General features: G+C 46.6%; 1 protein-coding gene across 1 annotated transcript in view; it reads left to right on the forward strand.

The window, feature by feature from the left end:
- Nucleotides 1-22,578, forward strand: part of rnf123 (ring finger protein 123) — a 117,549-nt gene extending 94,971 nt beyond the window's left edge. The window contains exons 40-41 of the mRNA XM_082533510.1: nucleotides 18,646-18,731; nucleotides 20,315-22,578. Coding sequence (XP_082389636.1) covers nucleotides 18,646-18,731; nucleotides 20,315-20,414 — 186 coding nt within the window. The 3' untranslated portion in view covers nucleotides 20,415-22,578. The remainder of the gene's footprint in view (nucleotides 1-18,645; nucleotides 18,732-20,314) is intronic.
- The last annotated feature ends 1,920 nt before the right edge of the window (nucleotides 22,579-24,498 follow it).

The following is a 24,498-nucleotide window of genomic DNA, read 5'->3' on the forward strand; positions in this document are numbered from 1 at the left end:
CGGAAGCAGCGATCGTTCTTTTCTTCTCGCGCGTCTTTAATGGCAGTGGAAACTTGTGTCATAATGGATGCTGACTTTCCAGGTTTCAGAAAGCCGCGGTCGCAGAGACGGCCTGACCCCAGCACAGCCCTGCAGACGCCACTTTCAGCTGCCCGTGTGAGATTAAATCATCAGGCTGTTTGAAAAGCTGTCAGGGCGGTTAGCTGCTGCTGTCCATCGATCGCTAAAGCACGCACGCACACACACACACACACACACACACACTCTGACTGCTTCCTTTGTGTTTGCTGATGTTTGCCAGGACAGCACACAGGATGTCAGGGCAACCAGCTCCATGGAGATGGGTGTTAAAGCTCCAGTGATTATCCTCTGGATGGTGTGTGTGTGTGTGTGTGTGTGTGTGTGTGTGTGTGTGTGTGTGTGTGTGTGTGTGTGTTAAATCTGCAGTGTTTTACAGCTGAGAGCTGCTCAGGTTTGGACTTGATGTTCTGCCTGGTCGGTTTCGTCGTCACAGCGTGATTATGGTGTTTGATGTTCGTCTGTGAGAGGTCGTCACCCTGAACTGTGACTCACACGTAAAAAACACTGAAGAGTAAAAACCAGAGTGGAACGTGTTCAGTTTGAATCTTGACCAGTTTGATCAGGTTGGTCAGGACCAGTTTCCACCTGACTGAGTCACATGATTGTAACCAGTGACGCCCTAAAGAAAGCAAATAACAGTAAAACTAACTTATATTTGACGGTTTGTAGCCTTTGATGGTGTGATGCTAACTAGAACGTTATATCGTACGTATACAAACGTAAAGGAAACAAGCGAACAGCCGGGCTAACTGAAGCTAAACTGCAGGGAAACCACACTCGTCTCCAGTTTAGAGGAACCGTGTTTGCTCTGTGTTGGATGTTGCAGTTTTAACACCAAAGGCTTTCAGAACCTTCAACAGGTCGTGTATTACAGTGCACTGCTCAAAAGCACCACCAGAGGGCAGCCAGGTGAACGATGAGCAACATGAACCAACAGTGTTTACGGTGCTTTCTTCATCCTTCTGTATTTATCACCAAGTTATCTTCAAACAGTGAATAATGAGACACTTTGGGAAAAACTTTGATGGTTTTAGGACGACATCATGTTGTTTATGTGCAGCAGAGCTGCACTGAGTACTTTCAGCAGGACCTCTGTAATGGAGTAGTTTGCAGTGCAGTACTTCAGTTTGACTAAAGGAGGTGAAAATAAGCTAAAATCTTCTTGTGGTTTCTGTGTTTTCACCGACTGCAGACGAGCCTTCATCGTGACTCCGTCTGTGACGATCGCCTCCTTTCAAAGTAAAATAAGACTTTAAACAGTAAGTCTGTGTCTGTACTTGAGCTTTGTAGGAAACTTTATTTACAAATGTACATTATAATTTAACAAAAACTAACAACGACACATCCTGGTGTGTCATGAAGTCAGAGGCTGACATTTCTTTCAGCTAACGATCCGATCAGCCCGACATCCTGTCTGCGTTTATATTTACACGTCAGCCAGCTCGCCGTTACAACCGCCGATCCTGATTGGTGGAGCAGCGTCAGAGGAATAACAAGGATTTCATATTCTGCTCACAGGAATTTTCACGTTTCCTCGCCTCCTTCACGCGCCACCGGCTGCCTGAACTTTGACCTTTCCAGCAGAGACGCCGTGTGTTTCGCTTTGCATGAGGCGCTCATCGATGGCGGGTTAAAGCCTGATTGTTCTGCTTCTGAACCGCTGATGCATGATATTAGACTTTTCAAAGGACCCTTCATAAAGGTGTCCTCTTCCTCACCTCTACGTTCTTCTTCTGTGGTTACAAACTGGGGACAGAGACCAGCTCTCATCAGTAGACTTGTAGTCAAGACGGAGACAAAAACGTCTTTAAACTGCAGCCAGATGCTGCTTCGGTTACGGGTCTCAGGCATATCCACGTGTTTTTGCTTTCGCACAGCCCTCCTCACCGCTGTCCACTGTCTCACTTACTGAGAGGACCGACGCACGCTCCACTTGACTGTCTCGTCCATCACCCTCTCTGTTTTTCACACAATGATATTATCCTATATCCTCGCATGTGATTGGCCGCAGTATGGAGTGATTGGAGCGTAGCTGCGCCGCTGTGTGAGAGCTGAGCAGCCAAAGGGAATTAAGTGAGGAGCGGCTCTCGCTCAGTGGGAGTCGACTCTGATTCACTGCAAAGCGCTCTGTAAGCACGGCTCTTAGAGCTGACGCTTTTGAAATGACACATTATCGAACGTTACGTTGCGTGTCATGGACGCTGTCGACCACGTGTCGATCTGAGACGGCAACACTGTCTTTATAGAAGACTGGCCTCGAGACATCCAACTCTATGTTTAAGGTGCGTTTAAACACGTGACCTTTGAACTTAATTTTCAAAAAGCGGGCACCACTACCTCGGTATGCTCGTGTTGTGTTTAATGTTGTGATGATGAAACTGACTGTACCTGAGCAGCCAATCAGCACTGGGGATCAGATGAATGCTGAGGACAGGATGCCGGCGACAGCGTGACTGCAGTTAAACGTCACTGTTCTGCGTACAGGTGCGTCAGGTCTCAGGTCACTGAAATCACACAGGCGTTAAACCTTAAATCAGAGCTGCAGTCGTTTTAACTAAATACTACAAAAGTTTCGGTTCGTGTGTCTTTGTTTTGCTGTATTTTTGTATCTGTGCTGCGTTGAGTTTACGTCAGTGGAGGTAAAAGCTCTGAGCGCGCTCGTGCTCCATGCTGGCACCGCCCCTTTAGATGAAGCCTCCAGTTCAGCTGTGGTGAGAAAAGTTTCAGACTGTGTGGTTGAGTACTGGCAACGAGCTGAAGACCTCGAGGTCTGAGGCAGAACCAGGCTCAGGGAGGGGCGGGGCCATCTGCTGTGATTGGTTGGGGTGAGAGAAGGAAGACAGGATAAAGACATGCTGTGGAAGAGAGACAGAGGTTAATAACAGATATGATTCAGTGCAGAGAGGTCTGTTATCACATAGTGAGTGAAGAAGAAACACCCAGTGCATCATGGGAATCCCCGGCAGCCTATTGCAGCATAACTGAGGGAGGATCCAGGGTCACCTGGTCCAGCCCTAACTATATGCTTTAGCAAAAAGGAAAGTTTGAAGCCTAATCTTGAAAGTAGAGATAGTGTCTGTCTCCTGAATCCAAACTGGAAGCTGGTTCCACAGAAGAGGGGCCTGAAAACTGAAGGCTCTGCCTCCCATTCTACTTTTAAATACTCTAGGAACAACAAGTAGGCCTGCAGAGCGAGAGCGAAGTGCTCTAATAGGCTGATATGGTACTACAAGGTCATTAAGATAAGATGGGGCCTGATTATTTAAGACCTTGTATGTGAGGAGCAGGATTTTGAATTCTGGATTTAACAGGAAGCCAAAACAGGAGAAATCTGCTCTCTCTTTCTAGTCCCTGTCAGGACTCTTGCTGCAGCATTTTGGATCAGCTGAAGGCTTTTCAGGGAGTTTTTAGGACTTCCTGATAATAATGAATTACAGTCGTCCAGCCTGGAAGTAATAAATGCATGAACTAGTGTTTCAGCGTCACTCTGAGACAGGATATTTCTAACTTTAGAGATGTTGCACAAATGGAAGAAAGCAGTCTTACATATTTGTTTAATATGTGCGTTGAAGGACATGTCCTGGTCAAAAATGACTCCAAGGTTCCTCACAGTGTTACTGGAGGCCAAGGTAATGCCATCCAGAGTAAGAATCTGGTTAGATACCATATTTCTAAGCTTTTCAGGGCCGAGTACAATAACCTCAGTTTGATCTGAATTAAGAAGCAGAAAGTTAGCAGCCATCCAGAGTAAGAATCTGCTTAGATTTCTTCCTTGTGAGTCTGTTGAGCATCAGAAACTGGACGGGTGAGTGTTTGTGTCGCAGCTGCTTCATAAGAGCCTGAAGATTATACTTCATCTTTTTTTATTCGTCTTAATTTTTGAGATTTTTAATTAACTTAATTTAGTTTTTAAAAAAGATGTTTTGTGGAGCTGAATACTTTCTGCTCTCCGTCCTTCCATCGATGGGATAATGAAACCCAAACACTCAGTGACGCCTGAGCGGATGGTCGTGTGCTGCCTCTGCTCTCTGTGGAAGTCATGATTGCTCCTCATCATTATCATCATTATCCTCTGTCATCTGTTCCTCGCTCGCTCTGTGGATGCTTGCTTTTCTCTCCTCCTCCCGCCCCCACACTTCTTTGTTTTTGCCCCATTTTCTCCTCCTGTGGTATTTTGGACTCTCGGTCCACTGATGACATCGGCCGTCCTCCTGTGGGCCTCGCTGCCCTCAGACCGTCTGCCGTCAGGACTCAGATTTGCACACATGCAGCCTGCAGGCCACATCAAAGCTACCACCCCACACACACCGCGTTTCTGAGTTTCCTGTGGCAGATTGTGGTATTTGTGTTATTTGTGCGCTACTCAGCGTCTGTGACCCGACAGCTGCTTGATGGTCGTCTGCAGAAAGCTTTAAGTGTCTGTTTTCCTGCCAGGACAGCACGGCTGCAGATTCCCTCAGAGCGCGGTTTACACATCCAAATATCGATCTGATACCAACGCTGGTATTGGCAGTCCGGGTCCTATCACACAGCAGTCGCCTGAGAGTGTTAGAAAAACCAGTCACAGCCGAACATCTGAATTGTAAGTTGCTAAAAATCAGGTGATCACCTCTGTCGTCAGATGGAGTCGCCGAGGAGACGTCGCTCTGCTGACCTAAACTCTCGCTGCTTCGAGCTTGCAGACGATGATGGTGTCTGCGGGTCGGTCTGCAGAGTGAGATTTTCACTTCCTGTGATGTGACTGTAACACATCAGTGCAGCTAAATGCAGCATGATTAACAATAGTCTGAGGAAATTATGTTTTTAGATCTTAGTGATACATTTATTCCCAGAGGCTCGGCTCAGCTCTTTATTAAAGATGGAGCTGCCAGCCAGGAAGACAGAGGAGGTTCGTGTGGAGGTGGACATGCAGAGGAGGCTGCTGGGATTGAGGCAGATGATCCTCTGTGGCGCCCCCTAAAGGCAGCAGCTGGAAGATGAAGAACTCTGCGGTCGTTTGTTATCTTTGCGTTGGTTTGTGCGTCTGAGCTTCATGGTGTCGGCTGTGCAGACACGTGTTTGAACCGTCCTCGCTCCACTGTAAAAAGTTTGTGTATGTGTGTCAAATTACTTACATACAGAATACATCTGCACTGTCTCACATCTATAAAAAAGAAAAAGACCCTTTAGACCTGGCTTCATACAGACCGATCAGTTTAATTAATGTAGATAATAAGATAGTTGGAAAGATTTTAGCAAGACGCCTGGAAACAGTTCTACCAACAATTATATCTCAAGACTAGGGATGGGTATCGTTTAGGTTTTATCCGATACCGGTGCCAAACCGGTACTTTTGAAACGGTGCCGGTGCTTAAAGAATGGAGAACACCAACTTTGTCCAAAAACCTCTCATGTTTAGCTGTTTTTTTTGTAAAAAGATAACAACGTTAGCCTTTTCTGCAGCTATGGGGCATATATGGCATCACTCTTGGCTGGAAGCAGTGCTTAAACAATGGAAAAAACACAAACTTTGTCCAAAAACCTCTCATGTTTAACTGTTTTCCACTTTTTCTTTGGTCATTTTAGCCTTTTTGGCCAGGGTGAAGGGAGCATCTGCCATCAAACAAGAAGACAGCTGCATTTAGCTATGATGATGTTTGCTAGTTCACCTTACATGCATTAATGTAATAACGTGGTTAGCCTACTCAATGTAAATTACACACGAACAACATTAAGCTACTCACGCAGAGAAGAACGGCTGCTGCTGCATCATCATCCTCATCATTTCTGCTACACTGGCAGGGCTAGGGGCCAGGACTCTCCTCTTCGGGTTCTTGGGGGATGTTGCTAACTCCGGGTCCGATAACAGGCACCACACCCGCAGTAGATGTGCTCGGTGTGAGGTCTCGCAGCAAGCTATCAAATACGGCGCATTTCTCAGCTTTTAAAAAAAACGCTATGCGTCGCCAGGTGTTTCATCGGATTTGAGGTGTTACCTCCTTTGACAGTATCACAGTATCAGCTTAAAGCACTTGTTGCTGCTGAGTTTGCATCTTTTGCTGTGAAGTACAGCCAGACTTTGACCGCTTCGCCTTGGACATTTTTAATCTGTAGCTCTGCTCTAAAAGAACGTACGTACCTGGCCCCGCCTACTATCCTCGGAAATGTAAAATGATTGGCTAGAATCTAAAGTGTGTCACAGCTCAGGAAAATAAAGCACCGAAATAAAGCACCGAAATGTGCGCTGCTTTTCGGTCTGGTTACTACCGTTTATGTCAGAACGATACCGGTACCCATCCCTAGTCAAGACCAAACAGGATTTATTAAAGGCAGGCAGCTGTTTTTTAATATTAGGAGACTGCTAAACATTATCTATACGCAAGACAAGCATAATCCAAACCCTGAAATTTTACTTTCCTTAGATGCGGAGAAGGCCTTCGACAGGGTGGAGTGGGATTATCTCTTCTCGGCCCTGTCGAGGTTCGGATTTGGCCCTAAATTTATTTCTCTGGTTAAACTACATCCAACCAAAAGTGTCGGTACAAACAAACAATGTCCACTCCAACTATTTCAATCTGAATCGCTCAACAAGGCAAGACTGTCCTCTCTCACCTCTGTTTTTTGCATTAGCTATTGAACCCGTTAGCTCTTCTACGGCGCTCAACAGAGGAACATACGGGGATTCAAAGGGGAAAAGCAGAACATAAAGTCTCGCTATATGCAGATGATTTACTACTGTATATCTCTTACCCTGCAAAATCAGTCCCAGTCATCATGGAGACTTTGCAAAACAAAGAAGTGTCAGGGTACAAACTGAATTTATCCAAAAGTGTGCTGTTCCCAGTCAACTCTAAAGGAACTCTACATTATATGATGAAACCAAAAATAACAGACAAATGGATCAATCTACCAACTTTACTAACAGGAAGAATAAACATTGTTAGAATGAATATTATTTCAGTGTATCCCTATTGTGATTAATAAAGCCTTTAATAAATTAGACTCCTTACTATCCTGTTTCATATGGAACAGAAAGAACCCAAGAATCAAGAAAGGCGACCTGCAGAGACCGACAGGTCAGGGAGAGATGGGGTTACCATGCTTCCGTCTGTATTGTTGGTCGTGTAATGTTCCTTCCATGTTGTTTTGGTTGTGCACTAAGGGGGCTGACTGGACAGCGATGGAAAGTGAAAGTTGTTACCCCTCCTCATTAGAGGCTATGATCTATTCAGCTCTCCTTATCCCTAAACACGACCTTAAGAGTCCTGTAGTCTCTCACACAATTAAAATCTGGACACAGATAAGGAAACATTTCGGGTGTAAGGAAGCTTCCATACTAACTCATGAATAACGCAACGTTCACACCATCACTTTCAAACATCTCATTTCTCCAATGGAACCACAGAGGGCTGCACTCAAAGGATTTATTCATCAACAAGGTTTTTCCCACATTCCAGAAACTGCAAGAAAAATTTGACTTGCACAGTAATGACGTCTTCAAATACTTACAGATCAGAAGCTTTGAAGGGAGGCTTTTTCCATCCTTTCCAGATCGGCCCCCAGACTCTGCCTTAGATAACTTATTCCAGTTTGATCCACTCAAGAAAGGACTAATAACAAAAGTTCACAATGCTTTGTCACAACTGGATGGAACTGTCACACTTGACTATCTGCGAGAGGCCTGGCAGTGTGGCCTGGGTACGAGAATCACAGACAGTCAATGGACAAAAGCCCAGGAAAATGTAAACTCTTCCTCTGTTTGTATTCGTCATGGACTCTTACAGTTTAAAGTGCTACACAGACTCCATTTATCAAAGTTGAAACTGTCAAAAATGTAAACTCGTCCTGTGAAAGATGTAAACAGCAACCTGCTTCACTGGCGCGTGTGTTTTGGAACTGTCCCTGTATAACAACATACTGGAATAATGTCTTTCAAACCTTGTCTGAGATTCTAATACAAACTCTGAAGCCAGACCCAATCTGCGCTTTATTTGGAGTGAAGCCGGTTGTTGTAGATTTGTCAGCCACCCAAAATAACGTAATACGTTTTGTGACGCTGCTGGCACGCCGTTTAATTTTACTAAACTGGAAACAAAAAGTGCCTCCTACCACATCAGCGTTGACACAAGATGTAATGAGACGTTTGCAGCTGGAAAGAATTAAACTCCTTTTAAGGGAGAGGAATTCTGTTCAACCTGGCAACCTTTCATAGATCTCTTCAATACAGCACAGATATAAACGATCACTGAGCCTCATTGGTAGTCTGACGAATAACATCCTTTGTTGTTGTTGTTTGTTGTTGTTCTTTCTTTTGTTTTTTTCTGTTCAACTTTTACCGTATATATGTAACCAGTTATATTTGAATCTTTGTCATCTTTATGGAAAGAGAAAACTGGAAAACCAAGTAAAGGGATTTGGGGGGAAAAAACACAAAGCGCCAATCAGCAGCCAGGATATTCGACTCCAATCGTGAACAAAATACATGACCTAAAAACCCAGTTATCATGCAGTAATACAAAAGGCAGAGTACTCTCACAGTACTGTCAGGAACATGCTCAGAAGACTCACGGACACAAGTGACTCTCAGGTTATTGAAGCCCTTCAAAATAAAAGCTTTAGCTGTTTTTGGTGGAAATGAAGGAAGATGGAATTTTATGGACGGTCCCCTCAGACATGGCGATGGGACGTTTGGCCCTCGGCGAATCCCGTCGGCTTCTCGGAGTCTTTCGTGGCTCTGAGTCGAGCCTCCTCTGCAGGCTGTGTGTTTTTCTCTGCTTGTCTTTGCCTCCTTGTTGTTCTGAGGCCATCCCTCTTACATTTTGTGTCCTCGTTATGTTCGTGCCAGTCTGTGCACACTCTGAAAGCCTCGGGTTCCCCAAACTTGGATCTCAGCTTTGTGTTGTGTTTTTGACATCCTAATCCTTCACTGTCGCCTTCCTCCCCCTTTGAGCTGAATTATAAACCAGAGGACAGAAAATGAGTTACAGCTTGTTTGACAGCTGGATTCAGAGACACGTGGAGCTCTGTAAGGTTGTTTGAACTGTCAGCAGAAATCTTCCTGTGAGTTTGTTGTCATGTGACCGTGTTGGTGTGAGATGCAGAACGACACGATATCGTTCACATCAGCGAGCATTGAGCTACGACGCTTTTCTTCGGTAACGTTTTGTCGTGTTTCTCCTCAGAGTTCTCCTGGAGCTAGAAATGAATCAAAGTGTGAAACCAGACCTGAACTTCAAATTGGATGTGAACAGCAGAGCTCGCTGATTTAAACGATGCTCTGAGGACGAGGACTCAAGCTGACCGATGCAGGCTCCTGTGTTTATCGCGTCAGACTCATGTTTTTGACTCCAATCCCGTCCTCGTGCGTCCTCAGCTCCGCAGAGGATTCTCACTCGGGCGAGTGTGCAGGTCCTCTGATGCTGCACAGTGATGATCCTTACTGTAGTTTGCTAAAGGTAGCTAAAGATAAACTTGGTTCTTCCCAAACATTTTTAGTTTTGCATGTTTTATCTTCACTTTTCTGGGTTTTCTCCAGATTTTCAAGTTTCCTCCTCCCATCCAAAGACACATGTTAGGGTCACCAAAGCAGTCTTAGAATAGATGCACAGATCACCTTCTCCATGAGCTCAGGGGGCCCTGAGGTAGCCAAGACACGAGCGATCTCTCCTGGGCCAGTTGGGCACACCTGAAACAGCTCACCTGAGAGGCTGTAGCAGGCTTCAAGCACAGATGCTAAACCACCTCAACTGGCTCCTCCCAGTGTGGAGGAGTACCAGCTGTACTCCAAACTCCTCAACCCACGACGGAGCCCAGACTCAGTCGAGCTCGTTCCCACTGCTTCTGTCTTTCAACCAGTTTCTCCTTCACGCTTCTCAGCTCCTCCTCCTCCTCTTCAGCTTCTGCACCATTCATCTGTCCACGTTGAAGACCCTGAGACCTTTCTTCAGCTGAGAACGTCAGCATCAGACTGCTGATTCTCATGTCAGACACTTTAGACCAAAACCAAACCGTGCTCTGGTCCAACGTCCTCAGGCAGGTGACCGGTCCAAGGTGTACAGACTCACTCTTTATCTCAGGGGTGGGAAACTCCAGGCCTGCAGCATCTCACCCTGGGTCAACACACCTGAATCAAATGATTAGTTCATTACCAGCCTCTGGAGAACTTCAGGACATGTTGAGGAGGTCAGTTATCCATTTAAGTCAGCTGTGTTGGATCGAGGACACATCTAAAACCTGCAGGACAGCCCAAAAGGCCACATCAAGCTAACCCTCAGCATCCTGCACTCAGAAGCTGATAGGACAGCGTGATGCTGCAGTGAGTGCCTGTGATCGGTCCACTGTAGGAAGTCTCAGGACATGTTCTTATCTGCAGTGTTCAGCACACGTATGTTAGCTCAGCGTGGCCCCTGTGGATGGACTGATGTTATCTCCAGATATTGTATTGTATTGTATTTAAAGATGGCGCCGGTGAGGTCGGCTGCCGTCACGACTGCTCCGACCACTTTTTCTTTGTCTTTGTTTTTTAAGTTAGTTTTCAGCGTTTCTAAATCGGCAAAATCATCACCATTGGGTACATTAGGTATGACAGTGACACTCTTGTTTCTATTGGTTTACAATGTACTCACAATTCGAAGTTTTTAACTCCAGATCCGAGCTGGCCGAGTGAGATCTGGAGGGAGAACAAAGGGAAGCGGCGGCGGCCTAGAGGGAAGCGAGCCGGCGTCAGGAACAGGCTGAGAGCTCGTGCACACCGCACACCTCTGCCTAGCATCCTGCTCGCCAACGTCCAGTCACTGGAGAACAAGCTTGACGACCTCAGGGCCAGGATAAAGTTCCAGAGAGACATTCGGGACTGCAATCTCCTCTGCTTCACCGAGACATGGCTGAACCCAGCGGTGCCGGACCACGCCATCCAGCCGGCCGAGTTCTTCTCGGTTCACCGCATGGACAGGACACGGGACTCGGGGAAGTCAAGGGGAGGCGGCGTGTGTTTAATGGTGAACAACAACTGGTGCAACAGTGCGAACGTTGTTCCTCTCACACGCTCCTGCACACCAAATCTGGAACTACTGTCCATCATGTGTCGTCCTTTTTATCTACCTCGGGAATTTACATCGGTCATTGTAAGTGCCGTTTATATTCCACCACAAGCGGACACGGTCACCGCCTTATGCGAGCTGCATGAGGCACTCACACAGCACCAGACACAACACCGGGACGCTGCGCTTATTGTGACGGGGGACTTTAATAGCGCCAACCTCAAACGCGCAGCGCCGAACTTTTATCAACACATCACCTGCCCCACCAGAGGTGAAAGGACACTGGACCACTGCTACACTACGGTCAAGGACGGCTACAAGGCACAATCCCGCCCCCCGTTTGGCAAATCTGATCACGCCGCCATCTTCCTCATGCCAAAATACAAACAAAGGCTGAAACAGGAAGTTCCGGTTCAGAGGAAGGTCGCGCGCTGGACGGATCAATCGGTGGCCGCGTTACAGGACGCACTCGATGACGCAGACTGGGGCATGTTCAGAAACAGCTCCGACGATGATGTCAACGTGTTTACGGAAGCGGTTGTGGGATTCATCAGGAAACTAGCGGATGATACCGTGGAGACAAAGACTATCACAACGTTTCCCAACCAGAAGCCGTGGGTGGATAAAACCATCCGCGACGCTCTGAGATCCCGCACCGCTGCCTACAACACGGGACTCATGACGGGGGACATGGACCCGTACAAAGCCGCGTCATATAACGTGCGGAGGGCGGTGAAAGAGGCGAAGCAGCGCTACGGGAGGAAACTAGAGTCACAACTCCAACAGAGTGACTCTAGGAGCCTGTGGCGGGGACTAAGGACAATAACGGACTATAAAGCACCAACAACCGGTATGACGAACGCGGCCGTGACTCTGGCAGACGAGCTGAACACTTTCTATGCTCGCTTCGAGGCTGCAGCTAAGGTCTCCAACAATGCTAGTGTTAGCGGCGCTAACGGCTGCAGACAGGAAGATACTGCCAGCACCGGAAACGTGCTCGTCATCTCCGAGCATGAAGTAAGGAGAGCCTTCAAGAGAGTGAACACCAGGAAAGCAGCAGGCCCAGACGGCATCCCAGGTCGTATCCTAAGAGACTGCGCATACCAGCTAGCTCCTGTGTTCACTGAGATATTCAACATCTCTCTATCTCAGTCGGTGATCCCCACATGCTTCAAAGAGTCCATCATTGTTCCTGTCCCGAAGAAACCCCACCCTGCTTCTCTCAATGACTATCGCCCTGTAGCCCTCACCTCAGTAGTGATGAAGTGCTTTGAACGCCTGGTCAGAGACTTCATCATTTCTTCACTACCAGACACACTGGACCCACTACAGTTCGCTTACCGTCCAAATCGTTCCACAGACGATGCCATCTCTCATCTCCTCCACACATCACTCACTCACTTGGACACTAGAAGGGGGAATTATGTTAAAATGCTCTTCATAGACTACAGCTCTGCATTTAACACCATAATTCCCTCCACACTCACCACCAAGCTGGAGCATCTGGGACTCAGCTCATCTATGTGTCAGTGGATCTCCAACTTCCTAACTGGCAGACCACAGGCAGTAAGGATGGGCGGACATGTCTCAGCCTCCACCACTCTCAGCACTGGAGCCCCCCAGGGGTGTGTTCTGAGCCCCCTGCTGTACTCTTTGTACACATATGACTGTGTGGCCACTACCAGCTCCACCACCATCATCAAGTTTGCTGACGACACCGTCGTGGTGGGCCTGATCTCTGATAACAACGAGACGGCCTACCTGAAGGAGATTAGGAATCTGGAGAACTGGTGCCAGAGGAACAACCTCCTTCTAAACGTCAGTTAGACAAAGGAGCTGATAGTGGACTTCAGCACTAAGCAGGAGAGGAACTACCAGACCCCCGTCATCAACGAGTGCCCAGTGGAGAGAGTGGACAGCTTCAAATACCTCGGAGTTCACATCACGCAGGACCTGTCATGGTCCTGTCACATCAACACCGTGGTGAAAAAGGCCCGTCAGCGTCTCTACCACCTCAGACGCTTGAGAGACTTCCAACTGCCCTCCAAGGTGCTCAGGAACTTTTACTCGTGCACCATAGAGAGCATCCTGACGGGAAACATCTTAACCTGGTTCGGGAACAGCACCATGCAGGACAGACGAGCTCTACAGAGGGTTGTGCGGTCAGCTGAGCGCACCATCCGCTCCGAGCTCCCTGACCTGCACTCAATCTACAGCAGGCGGTGCCGGACCAAGGCCAGGAAGATCGTGAAGGACCTCAGCCATCCCAACAACAGACTGTTCTCTCTGCTGAGGTCAGGAAAGCGATTCCGCTCCCTGAAGACCAACACAGAGAGACTGAGGAGGAGCTTCTTCCCGCAGGCGATACGGTCTCTCAATCACACCACCACACAGTACTGACCCACACATATGGTTCTTACACACACACTGGACTTTCTGGACTTTGTTTTCACTTCATTACTTAAATCACGCTGCTGTTATTGTGTATATATTTATTTATATTTCTTCATACATTCTTATATAGTTCTATATTGTGTATTTTGTTGTACAGTTATTTTATTTTCAACTTTAATTTATATTTTTTATCTTATTCTTCCCAGTTAAATTTACCCTTCATTCTAATTTGTGTTGTACAGTTATTTCATTTTTAACCTTAATTTATATTTTATTCCTTCCTAGTTAAATTTACCCTTTTTAATTTTTCATATTTATTTCCTATCTTATTCATAGCCTTTTCCTTTTTTGTTTTCTTTAGGTCACAAGCAGTTGTCCAAGCATTTCACTACATATCGTACTGTGTATGACTGTGTACGTGACAAATAAAATTTGAATTTGAATTTTATTTATTTTTACAGTGGAAACAGCATGTCAGTGATCCATGCATCATGCTGCATTCTCATTGGTTGATGAGGACTTACACTGTGGCCAGTATAAATACGTTCCCAGACCATTAACGGTTAATTTCACTGAGGTCTTGAAGGATGATTGCTCTCTCTTACTTCATCTGTTAGAATGAATATTAATGAGCTGAACTATCTGAAGTCTCCTGTAATGGAGTCAGAGGTTGATGATGATTTGCATACGTGCGGCCGTGTGGAGGAGGTGGGATCAGAGCGACAGCTGCTGAAGAGCGAGGAGGCGGCGGCTGAGGGAAACTCCAGCGGCTGCGCTTTCACACCAGATTTAGAGAAGAAGAGGGCGAGAAGGAGCTGAAGATGACGAGGAGCAGATGGAGAGAAGCAGCAGGAGTGCATGAGCGTGCACGACTCACGAGTTTACCTGCAGAAAAAAGTATGTGTCAATGAAAGTGTTTACGTTTCATCCTGTCAGACAGGAAGTGACCATCTCTCTGCTCCTCATCAGCAGAAATGTTTCGTTCCCCCTTCGTAACACCTGTATGCTGGGGGGATGTTTGCATTGTTAGGGGCGTGGCCTATTTGACTGACAGGTGGGCTACACCGGTGCAGGTTCGGTCTCTCGCTGTTGACTGTGTGACCGGTAAAAGGCTTCAGTCGGCCCATTCTTGCGAAAAACACGAGCTCTGTAATTCTTCTGACACTGATCTGTTTCACAGTCTGAGGAGAGACCCACTCCACTGTTATCAGAGCGTTTCACACCTTCGAGTGGGCGTAAATCACTTCATATGAAAACATAATTTTAACATTTAGCCGCTTTGCTGTAGATGCAGTCGGCTCGTCACCAGCAGCTCATTTCCATCTTTCTGCCACTTTTCCACTCATGTCAGCTGCTGCTTTCAGCTCATTATGTGACCTCGTTCAATCGAGAGCTGCACAGTTAGCGTTAAAAACAGAATAAATTTAAAGGGACGGGATTCTTTCATCACAAACACAAGTGTTCAGACTCAGATCAGAGAGTCGCAGGTTGGTTTCAGGACTGGAAAACAAAGGTGGTTTTCAGTAAACGGTTTCTTCTCTAATCTTCAGTCGAAAAGCAGCGAGAAGAGAAAAACATCAGGTGATGAAATGAGATGAAGGTGAGGTGGGAGGAAAATGTGAAGGCAAGCGGACTGAGCTGAGAGAGTGAGGTGTCAGAGGTCCAGAGTCTTCAGAGACTTAAATGAACAATCAGCGGCAGAGAGGAGAGGAAGGTGTCAGGCGAGGAGGAGGAGGTGCTGAAAGGAGACGCAGCCAGGGAGAGAGTATTGATTCCTCTAAACGCAGGGGATTAACGGCGGTGAGGAGGAGAGAGAGAAGAAGAAAGCAGAGGTGACGGGTAATCACCCGACAGGCGGGTTCCCGCCTGCCGCGTGTTCCCTGGAAGCAGCTTTTGACGGCATGCTGTGTGCGAGTTTTTTTAATTAACTTATTGGGAATTTCGGTTGTTTATAACCCACACCTGCCACTCAGGGAGAATAAGGGTGACCCAAAAAACCCACATCAGAAAATCCTGCTGGTATCTGCACTGATGTGGACGGGTGGCGTGTCAGGATGCCACGTCAGGATGCCACGTAGGTCGATGGAAATGGAAGTGATCAGCCTACAGAGGGCTCAGTTCAAAGACGCCCTGAAAATCAATGTGAAAACATGATGCAGCGGGCGCTCGGTAGTTTGGACGGCCCCCACGTGCTTGTACACATGCTCGATGTCACGCTGTGGTGGGCGTAGTTTGTGATGTGGCGGCAGGGAAGGCTGACACACCGGAGCACCATCAGCAATCACGCCTCTTCGCATAAAAACAATGAACTGGGTCCTGAGTTGTGTATGTGTGGCTGGCCCGGTGTGTAAGTGACGACAACCGAAATAAAGGAAAGCGTTTGAAAGTACAAGAACGTGGTCGAGTCTGCCACACATCTTCTACACACGTCATTCTTAATGAGTTGATGGATGGCATCCTGGGGAACTCCTCCCACATATGGACCAGCTCATCACTGAGGTGCAGCCTGGCGGCGTCGGGTGGACCGAAGCATCCTGTCCTACAGCTGTACTGTTGGATTCTGGTATCAGTATCTTCATCTTCGACCCAGGGCAGGCGCTGACACGGGTCCAGTCCATTTATGAAGTGGCTCCCCGCTGCACAGCTTACACTACGCTGCGCAGCCGGTGTTTCAGTTCAGCTATCAGAGTCCTCCAGCTGTAGACCCTTCCTGTTTGGGGGGGGGGGGGGGGGGTCTCATTGAGGTCTGTGCTGCACCTGTTGGTAATTTCATTAACAGCACAGTAGCTGATTACACCTCCTCTAATGACCTGAGCAGATCAAAATCCCAGTTTCACAGACTTGATGTTGTACTCTGATTCAAAAGTGCTGCTTTCATTCTTTGAACAGTGTTACAGAGTGTTACAGTGTGACAGTGTGTTAGTTACAGTGTGTGACAGTGTGTTACTGTGTTACAGTGTGTGACAGTGTGTTACTGTGTTACAGTGTGTTACAGTGTGACAGTGTGTTAGTTACAGTGTGTGACAGTGTGTTACTGTGTTACAGTGTGTTACAGTGTGACAGTGTGTTAGTTACAGTGTGTTACAGTGTGTTACTGTGTTACAGTGTGTTACAGTGTGACAGTGTGTTAGTTACAGTGTGTTACAGTGTGACAGTGTGTTAGTTACAGTGTGACAGTGTGACAGTGTGTTAGTTACAGTGTGTGACAGTGTGTTACTGTGTTACAGTGTGTTACAGTGTGACAGTGTGTTAGTTACAGTGTGTGACAGTGACAGTGTGTGACAGTGTGTTACAGTTATCAAATCAAATTCAAATTCAAATTTTATTTGTCACGTACACAGTCATACACAGTACGTGACCTAAAGAAAACAAAAAAGGAAAAGGCTATGAATAAGATAGGAAATAAATATGAAAAATTAAAAAGGGTAAATTTAACTAGGAAGGAATAAAATATAAATTAAGGTTAAAAATGAAATAACTGTACAACACAAATTAGAATGAAGGGTAAATTTAACTGGGAGAATAAGATAAAATATATAAATTAAAGTTGAAAATAAAATAACTGTACAACAAAATACACAATACACAATATAGAACTATATAAGAATGTATGAAGAAATCTAAATATAAATAAATATCTACACAATAACAGCAGCTGTACAAGTATTAACCGGAAATGAAGAATATAGTGACCAGTGTTGTGCAAAACCAAAGTCCAGAAAGTCCAGTGTGTGTGTAAGAACTGTATGTGTGGGTCAGTACTGTGTGGTGGTGTGATTGAGAGACCGTATCGCCTACATCGTTACAGTGTGTTAGTGTGACAGTGTGTTAGTTACAGTGTGTTACAGTTACAGTAGGTTACAGTGTTAGTGTGTTACAGTTACAGTAGGTTACAGTGTTACAGTGTGTTACTGTGACAGTGTGACAGTGTGTGACAGTGTGTTAGTTACAGTGTGTTACAGTTACAGTAGGTTACAGTGTTACAGTGTGTTACAGTTACAGTGTGTTACAGTGTGTTACAGTTACAGTGTTACAGACTCCACCTGTTTCTGAAAGAAAACATGTTTAAAGCTCGTCTACCGATTCAAATGACGGTGTGTTCAGAGTCTGAACGAGATTATTTCAGGAGGTTTTCTTCTCAGCAGCAGCCTGAGTGCTGTGTGCAGTGGGTGGTGAAAAGTGACAGAGGAGGACATGCAGGAGGAGGTGGAGGCGTGACATCCAGGTGTCGATAGGTTGGAGGCTTCGTGCTGTGTGGCTGCAACAGAGAGAGACGGGTGGACAGCGGGAGGGTGGGAGTCAAAGGAAGGAATACATAAAGGAGGGATTTGTGTGGACGTGTTAACTGCTGCCACACAGAGCAGCTCAAGATTTGGGAGGCTGGAATCATTATGCACATTTTTAACATTTTTCTCTCTTATTTTGAAAGTCTTTGTGTTTCCCTCTCAGATGAGTGGGTGCAGCATCACCCACAGGTTTGTGGCAGCGTTACCATGATGGATGTTGGTTTTCTGCAGGTAGAGATCTGTGTTGGTGTTATCCACAGCAGCAGAGACGGCTGCTGATGGGCACGCAGTCACGCCCAGGTAGAAACTGGAGCTCCGCCTTCTGGACGCTCTGTTAGTACAGTAACCTCACAGCAGCCATGTTACTGGTCACATGACTCATTCAAAAGGCTCCAACAGCACAAACAGGATGCAGAGGTCCAGTTCAGCCTATCAGACACCTCTCAGTCAAAGGCCACGCCCCTAACGATGCAGACTTTAAATGATCTATGTAGACCAAACAGCTTGTGCCGTTTGTTAAACTGTCAGTGTGACCTTTCCCCTCTGTGGGAGTTTCACTCTGTTGATGAGCACGCTGACCGGCACCTAAACTTTACAGATGTGTGCCAGGGAGGTGCTGGGAGGAGGTGAGGAGGAGTGGAGGAGTGGAGGCTGAATCTAGTGAAGAAAGGTTGTGAAGTGAAAACATATGAAGGGAGCAGATGGGCTGAGAAGGCAGCGAGTGTGAAGAGCGGGTGTTGATGTCTGCGGGAAGAGTGTTTCCCTTCGCGCCCGCGGCGTTAACTCACATGTCCCATCATGCACTGGGGCGAACGCCGGCAACAGAGACAACAAAGTGACTGATGAGTTTGTCTTTCTGTCCTCAGCCCACCAGCGAGGAAGACCTCTGTCCCATCTGCTACGCCCACCCCATCTCTGCCATCTTCAAGCCCTGCTCACACAAGTCCTGCAAGTGAGTCGCGCACACACACACACACACACACACACACACACGCGTCGGGTATTCATATCTAATTGACATAATAGACAACCCCTTACCATAACCTTATCGTAACACTGGCACTAACGCCACATTCTGAGTCTCAAACATGCTGGTGGCGGGCAGCACATCCCGAGTTTACAGGACGCTGAGACGGCGATGAAGAATGCCTTGCTCGGTACAGCTGATGACGTGACGGCGAGTGTGGGGCAAGCAGGATCTTGAAAGTGTGAGATTGATCCTGCAGACGTCCTGACACACACAGATATGGCTGACTCGCACACTGTCAGCTGTTTCCTTACTGCAGCTGGACGCCGCCGTGGGCGCAGACCTCGTTCATATCTGGATGCATATTTCATGCTATCCTGAAGGTGCGCTTGATTTAGCTGAGCTGGCACGCCGACTCAGCGGCCGTATGGATTGCTGCAGCATGATGGAGAGCGCTGTCACCGGGTGAACCAGCTGATTCCTCCTCGTGACAAACGGACCCGTGAGAGCAGCTCTGAGCGTTCACTCGGGCCCCTCTAAAACACACAGACAGGTTTCAGTGTGTGTCACACATCACGCCGGGTGAAACGAAGCTTCAAAACGGATCAAACGTCGTGTCGTCTGATTGGACAGCTGTGTGTTGTCGGTCCTCTGGCAGCTTTCTTGGCTCAATAACGACTTAAACACCGTCAGAAAAATAATCTTAATTCTGCCACATTATTCTTTATTCTTACTGAACCTTTCAAAATAAAAGCCAAAACCTTCAAACCAATATTACCACCATTAAAAAACATCTAAAGTAACATTTAATTGTATAGCACCTTTCAAAATAAAAATCACAAAGTGCTTCACAGAAACGCTAAAACACAGAAACAAAAATGATTTTAGCTGTTTTATAAAAGAGACTGCTGAGTCCACAGAGCTGAAGCTCAAAGGGAGAGGGGTCCAGAGTCTGGGGGCCACAGTTACAAAAGCTCTGTCAACTTTTGTTTTCAGCCTCATATGATGGACAACCAGCAAGCCCTGATCACATGACCTCAGGGACCTGCTGGGATGTAAAAGATCTCTGATGTATGTCGGTGCTCGTCCATGCAGAGCTCAGAACGTGCTGAAGAGGGAGTAAATACAACAGAAACAATCTGATAAACCCTGAGACAGAAAATCCCCCGACAGCTTCGTTAGAGTCGTTCAGGTTAGCCGCTGTTCTTTAAATATGGCTCATTGATGGGGTGGGCGCAGGAAGTGATGCAGAGCGGTGAAAAGCATCATCCCAAAGAACCAAAAGCACGACCTAAGTGTCGTCTTACAAAGAGATCCGCACATGACGTAGCCAGCAGGTCCTGGCTCGCCTTCATCTGTCTGAGTGTTTGGAGGCAGGTCGCCTCCCACAGCTGCAACCTGACCCTCAGAGGTGGACCTGCAGCTCGCTGCTGCACGTGCTCACAGTAACCCTCCAACAGCAAAACGAAGATGTGTCAGCGCAGCTCAGTCACACATAAACACCTTACATGCTCAAAGCTGTTTGCAGACGATCACATGATCAGCGTAACTTCCTGTTTCCTCTGCAGAGCCTGCATCAACCAGCACCTGATGAACAACAAGGACTGCTTCTTCTGCAAGGCCACCATCACCGGAGTCGAGGACTACAGCAAGCCGGCCTCCTCCTAACACACACACACGCACACACACACGCGCGTACACACACACACACACACACACACACACACACACACACACACACACACACACACACACATGCAGGGTGAAATGAGGCACCATAACTACACACAAAAAACCAGAGCAGTGATGTGAAGGCAGCAGCAGAACCAGCTGTCACATTAGCACAACAGCACCTCCACCTGTCAAAGCGAGTACACCACGCGCACAGACACACACACAGACACACACAGTGCTACAGGGCAACAGGATGCAGGCGTGTCGCCTCTGCAGAAACACACAAACAGGAAACAAAGGAGAACCTCATCCTCAGCAGAGGAAGGCTTCCTCCAGGACTCCCACAGTAATTTAACACAGACACACAAAACTCACATAAAACACACGAAAAGGTCGACAAAGAGCCAAACAACCGCAGATAGGATCCAGCGTCCTCCATCACCACCTGATCCACAGCTCAGAGAGCTGTACCTGTACACACACGCCTGCTGGACTGTTGTTACCCTGCTGTGACAGCGTTTCTGTCCTTATCACCGTCAGGCTCCAGATTCAGTGTCACAAACAAAGAGGGCGTCACTGCTGTTGAAAAGCTGCTTTAAGATAAACGTCCACATCATTAAGAAGTGATTTCAGGTCTCATAAACTTCATTCACAGCAGAACACAGAAACATGTGACCTGTTCAAATCGGTTAAATAAGCAAACGTCCATCCTTTAACTACAGGCTGCTCTTCATCAGTAAAATTCAAACCGTCAGCAGATGTTTGAACTGTTCTCCACGAATCAGAGAAAACCTGAACCTGGCGTGGATGAGACGCACATGTGTATCCGGATTACTGCGCTGATGATGATGACGGTGGTGTTTCTGCTGGAGGAGTCGTTGCGTGCTCGCTGTACTCTGCTGTTAGTTCCACAGTTATGATTTCACACATGTTCACACTGTGGGGCGCCGTTTGTAAAATGAAACATGCTGAAATTAACTGCAATATTTTTCCACATTTAGCTAAAAACGAGTCCTTTTTTTACAACATTTAGTAAAATACTTGTAACTTTTCACAGTTAAAACACAGTTTTGAATGTTAAATCTAAATATTATATTTAAATCTAAATGTTACAGGAAACTAAATATTTAGGCTAACATGTAAAATTTATTGTACGGATCAACGGAAATACCAAAATAAAAGCTTTACGAAAACCTCGGGAAAAAGGAGAACACATGAGAACCGTTTGGACTCAATCTACACATGGTTCATTTTCTTAAAATCACTTTGGACAACACTATTTTACGCCATTTAGCTGCTGGTTAAAGTTAGGAGAAGGTTAGCTTTAGGGCTGGAACGTCTATAACCGCGGGACCGTCCACTGGGATTCAGCCATAACCCGGCGCGGACCATAAGTTTCCTCAGGAACGCCGCGGGACGTGACAAAACATCGGTATGCTACGCCCCGGGAGAGAGCAGACACAGCCCCGGGGCTGTGTGTGACCATCAGGTGTGAAATGACCCCTGCTGGTCACTTCTCACCGCCATGAGCTGCTTCACTTCTTGCCTACCAGCAGCGATTTAGCTGAGAACCTCCGAAGATCCGTTTCGTCGGCCATCCAAAGGTTCAGCAGTAGTGCGCTCAGCAGCTGCAGTCTCCACTTCACAATCGCTGCAGCACACGGACATGCTCGTAGGCAAGAAGTGAAGCAGCTCATGGCGATGAGAAGTGAGGGGGAGAGCAGACATAATCCGACCAATACCGGCACACTTTTGCACCGGAGGTTTTCGTAAAGCTTTTATTTTGGTATTTCCGTTGATCCGTACAATAAATTTGCATGTTAGCCTAAATATTTAGTTTCCTGTAACATTTAGATTTAAAATTTAAAATTGTGTTTTAAATATGAAAAGTTAAAAAATATTTTACTAAATGTAAAAAAGTTCTTCACAAAAACATGTTTTTGTAAGGTTTTGAGCTAAATGTGGAAAAATGTTGCCGTTAATTTCACGTTACAAACGGCGCCTCATATCACACAGTCTGAATGCGACGCCGTCACTTTGTTTTCAGCATGTTGAGGACGGCGTGCCCCGGCGGCGTGTTTATGGCGTGTTAGCGGCACCTCTGTGTGCCGCTCCGGGCTCCTGTAACCACATTAAATTATTTATCCTGAACCAGCAACCGTCTCTGTTCATTTTGTGAATTTATTGATTATTACTGATTAGTTATTGGAGTTTCTTGCTAGCCGAGCCACCTGACCTCAGAGCGCTGACTCCGCAGTCTGACGTGAAGCTCGATTTTCTTCCTTTATGGGACAAACAGAAAAGGCTTCACTGTTCTCAGCCTGTCAGGTGTAGGGATGGGTATCGTTTAGGTTTTATCCGATACCGGTACCAAACCGGTACTTTTGAAACTGTGCCGGTGCTTAAAGAATGGAGAACACAAAATTGGTCCAAAAACCTCTCATGTTCAGCTGTTTTTTGTAAAAAGATAACAATGTTAGCCTTTTCTGCAGCTATGGGGCATATATGGCATCACTCTTGGCTGGAAGCAGTGCTTAAACAATGGAAAAAACACAAACTTTGTCCAAAAACCTCTCATGTTCAGCTGTTTTCCACTTTTTCTTTGGTCATTTTACCCTTTTTGGCCAGGGTGAAGGGAGTATCTGCCATCAAACAAGAAGACAGCTGCATGTAGCTATGATGGTGTTTGCTAGTTCACCTTACATGCATTAATGTAATAACGTGGTTAGCCTACTCAACGTAAATTACACACGAACAACATGAAGCTGCTCACGCAGAGAAGAACGGCTGCTGCTGCATCATCATCCTCATCATTTCTGCTACACTGGCAGGGCTAGGGGCCAGGACTCTCCTCTTCGGGTTCTTGGGGGATGTTGCTAACTCCGGGTCCGATAACAGGCACCACACCCGCAGTAGATGTGCTCGGTGTGAGGTCTCGCAGCAAGCTATCAAATACGGCGCATTTCTCGGCTTTTAAAAAAACGCTATGCGTCGCCAGGTGTTTCATCGGATTCGAGGTGTTACCTCCTTTGACAGTATCACAGTATCAGCTTAAAGCACTTGTTGCTGCTGAGTTTGCATCTTTTGCTGTGAATACGTACCTGGACCCGCCTACTATCCTTGGAAAGGTAAAATGATCCAAAGTGTATGACATCTCAGGAAAAAAAAAGCACCAAAATGTGCGCTGCTTTTCGGTCTGGTGACTACCGTTTATGTCAGAACCAGACCCAGATACCGGTACCCATCCCTAGTCAGGTGTCGATCGCTGGGTGAGATCCTGAATGTTGACGCAGCAGAAACCACCCCGCTGAAGGAGCAGACGAGGTGATGGAGCTCCACCCCTCACCTGACTCACCTGAGACGAACCAAAAAGGAAAGTTTGAAGCCTAATCTTGAAAGTAGAGATAGTGTCTGTCTCCTGAATCCAAACTGGAAGCTGGTTCCACAGAAGAGGGGCCTGAAAACTGAAGGCTCTGCCTCCCATTCTACTTTTAAATACTCTAGGAACAACAAGTAGGCCTGCAGAGCGAGAGCCAAGTGCTCTAATAGGGTGATATGGTACTACAAGGTCATTAAGATAAGATGGGGCCTGATTATTTAAGAAGGGGACATGAAACGCTGCCCACATAAAGGCTCATTTACACCATGTTTAAAGTTTTAAAACATGTTTAGCGCCATCTTCTGTCAGTATGGAGCGTGACGTCTTGTGGTTGGTTGAGGCTAACAGACTCGCATTAGTTTATGTTAGCTAACTAGTAACAGGATGTCCATGTTACCGTCTGCAGCAGGAAGTGGCTGTTCGCTGTTTGGCTAGCTGCACTGAAACAGGATAATCCAGCTGTTAGCCGTGATGTTGGCGTTTGTAAATGAGCCTGTGTGAGTCACCACACCTGGAGTCCAACACTGCAGCTGTTCCTCACCGAGCCGTGAAATCTGCCTGCAAACGGATGTTTGTAAGATGCAATCAGCTCACTGTGTAATAAAATCTTTTTTCCCAACACAATCAAACAGTTTCCAGCATCTGCATGCACATCACACCAAAAACACAAGTTTCTTATGAAACATGATAGAAAATCCT

Source organism: Aulonocara stuartgranti (genome assembly GCF_965226115.1).
Source record: "Aulonocara stuartgranti genome assembly, chromosome: 5".
Taxonomy (NCBI): domain Eukaryota; kingdom Metazoa; phylum Chordata; class Actinopteri; order Cichliformes; family Cichlidae; genus Aulonocara; species Aulonocara stuartgranti.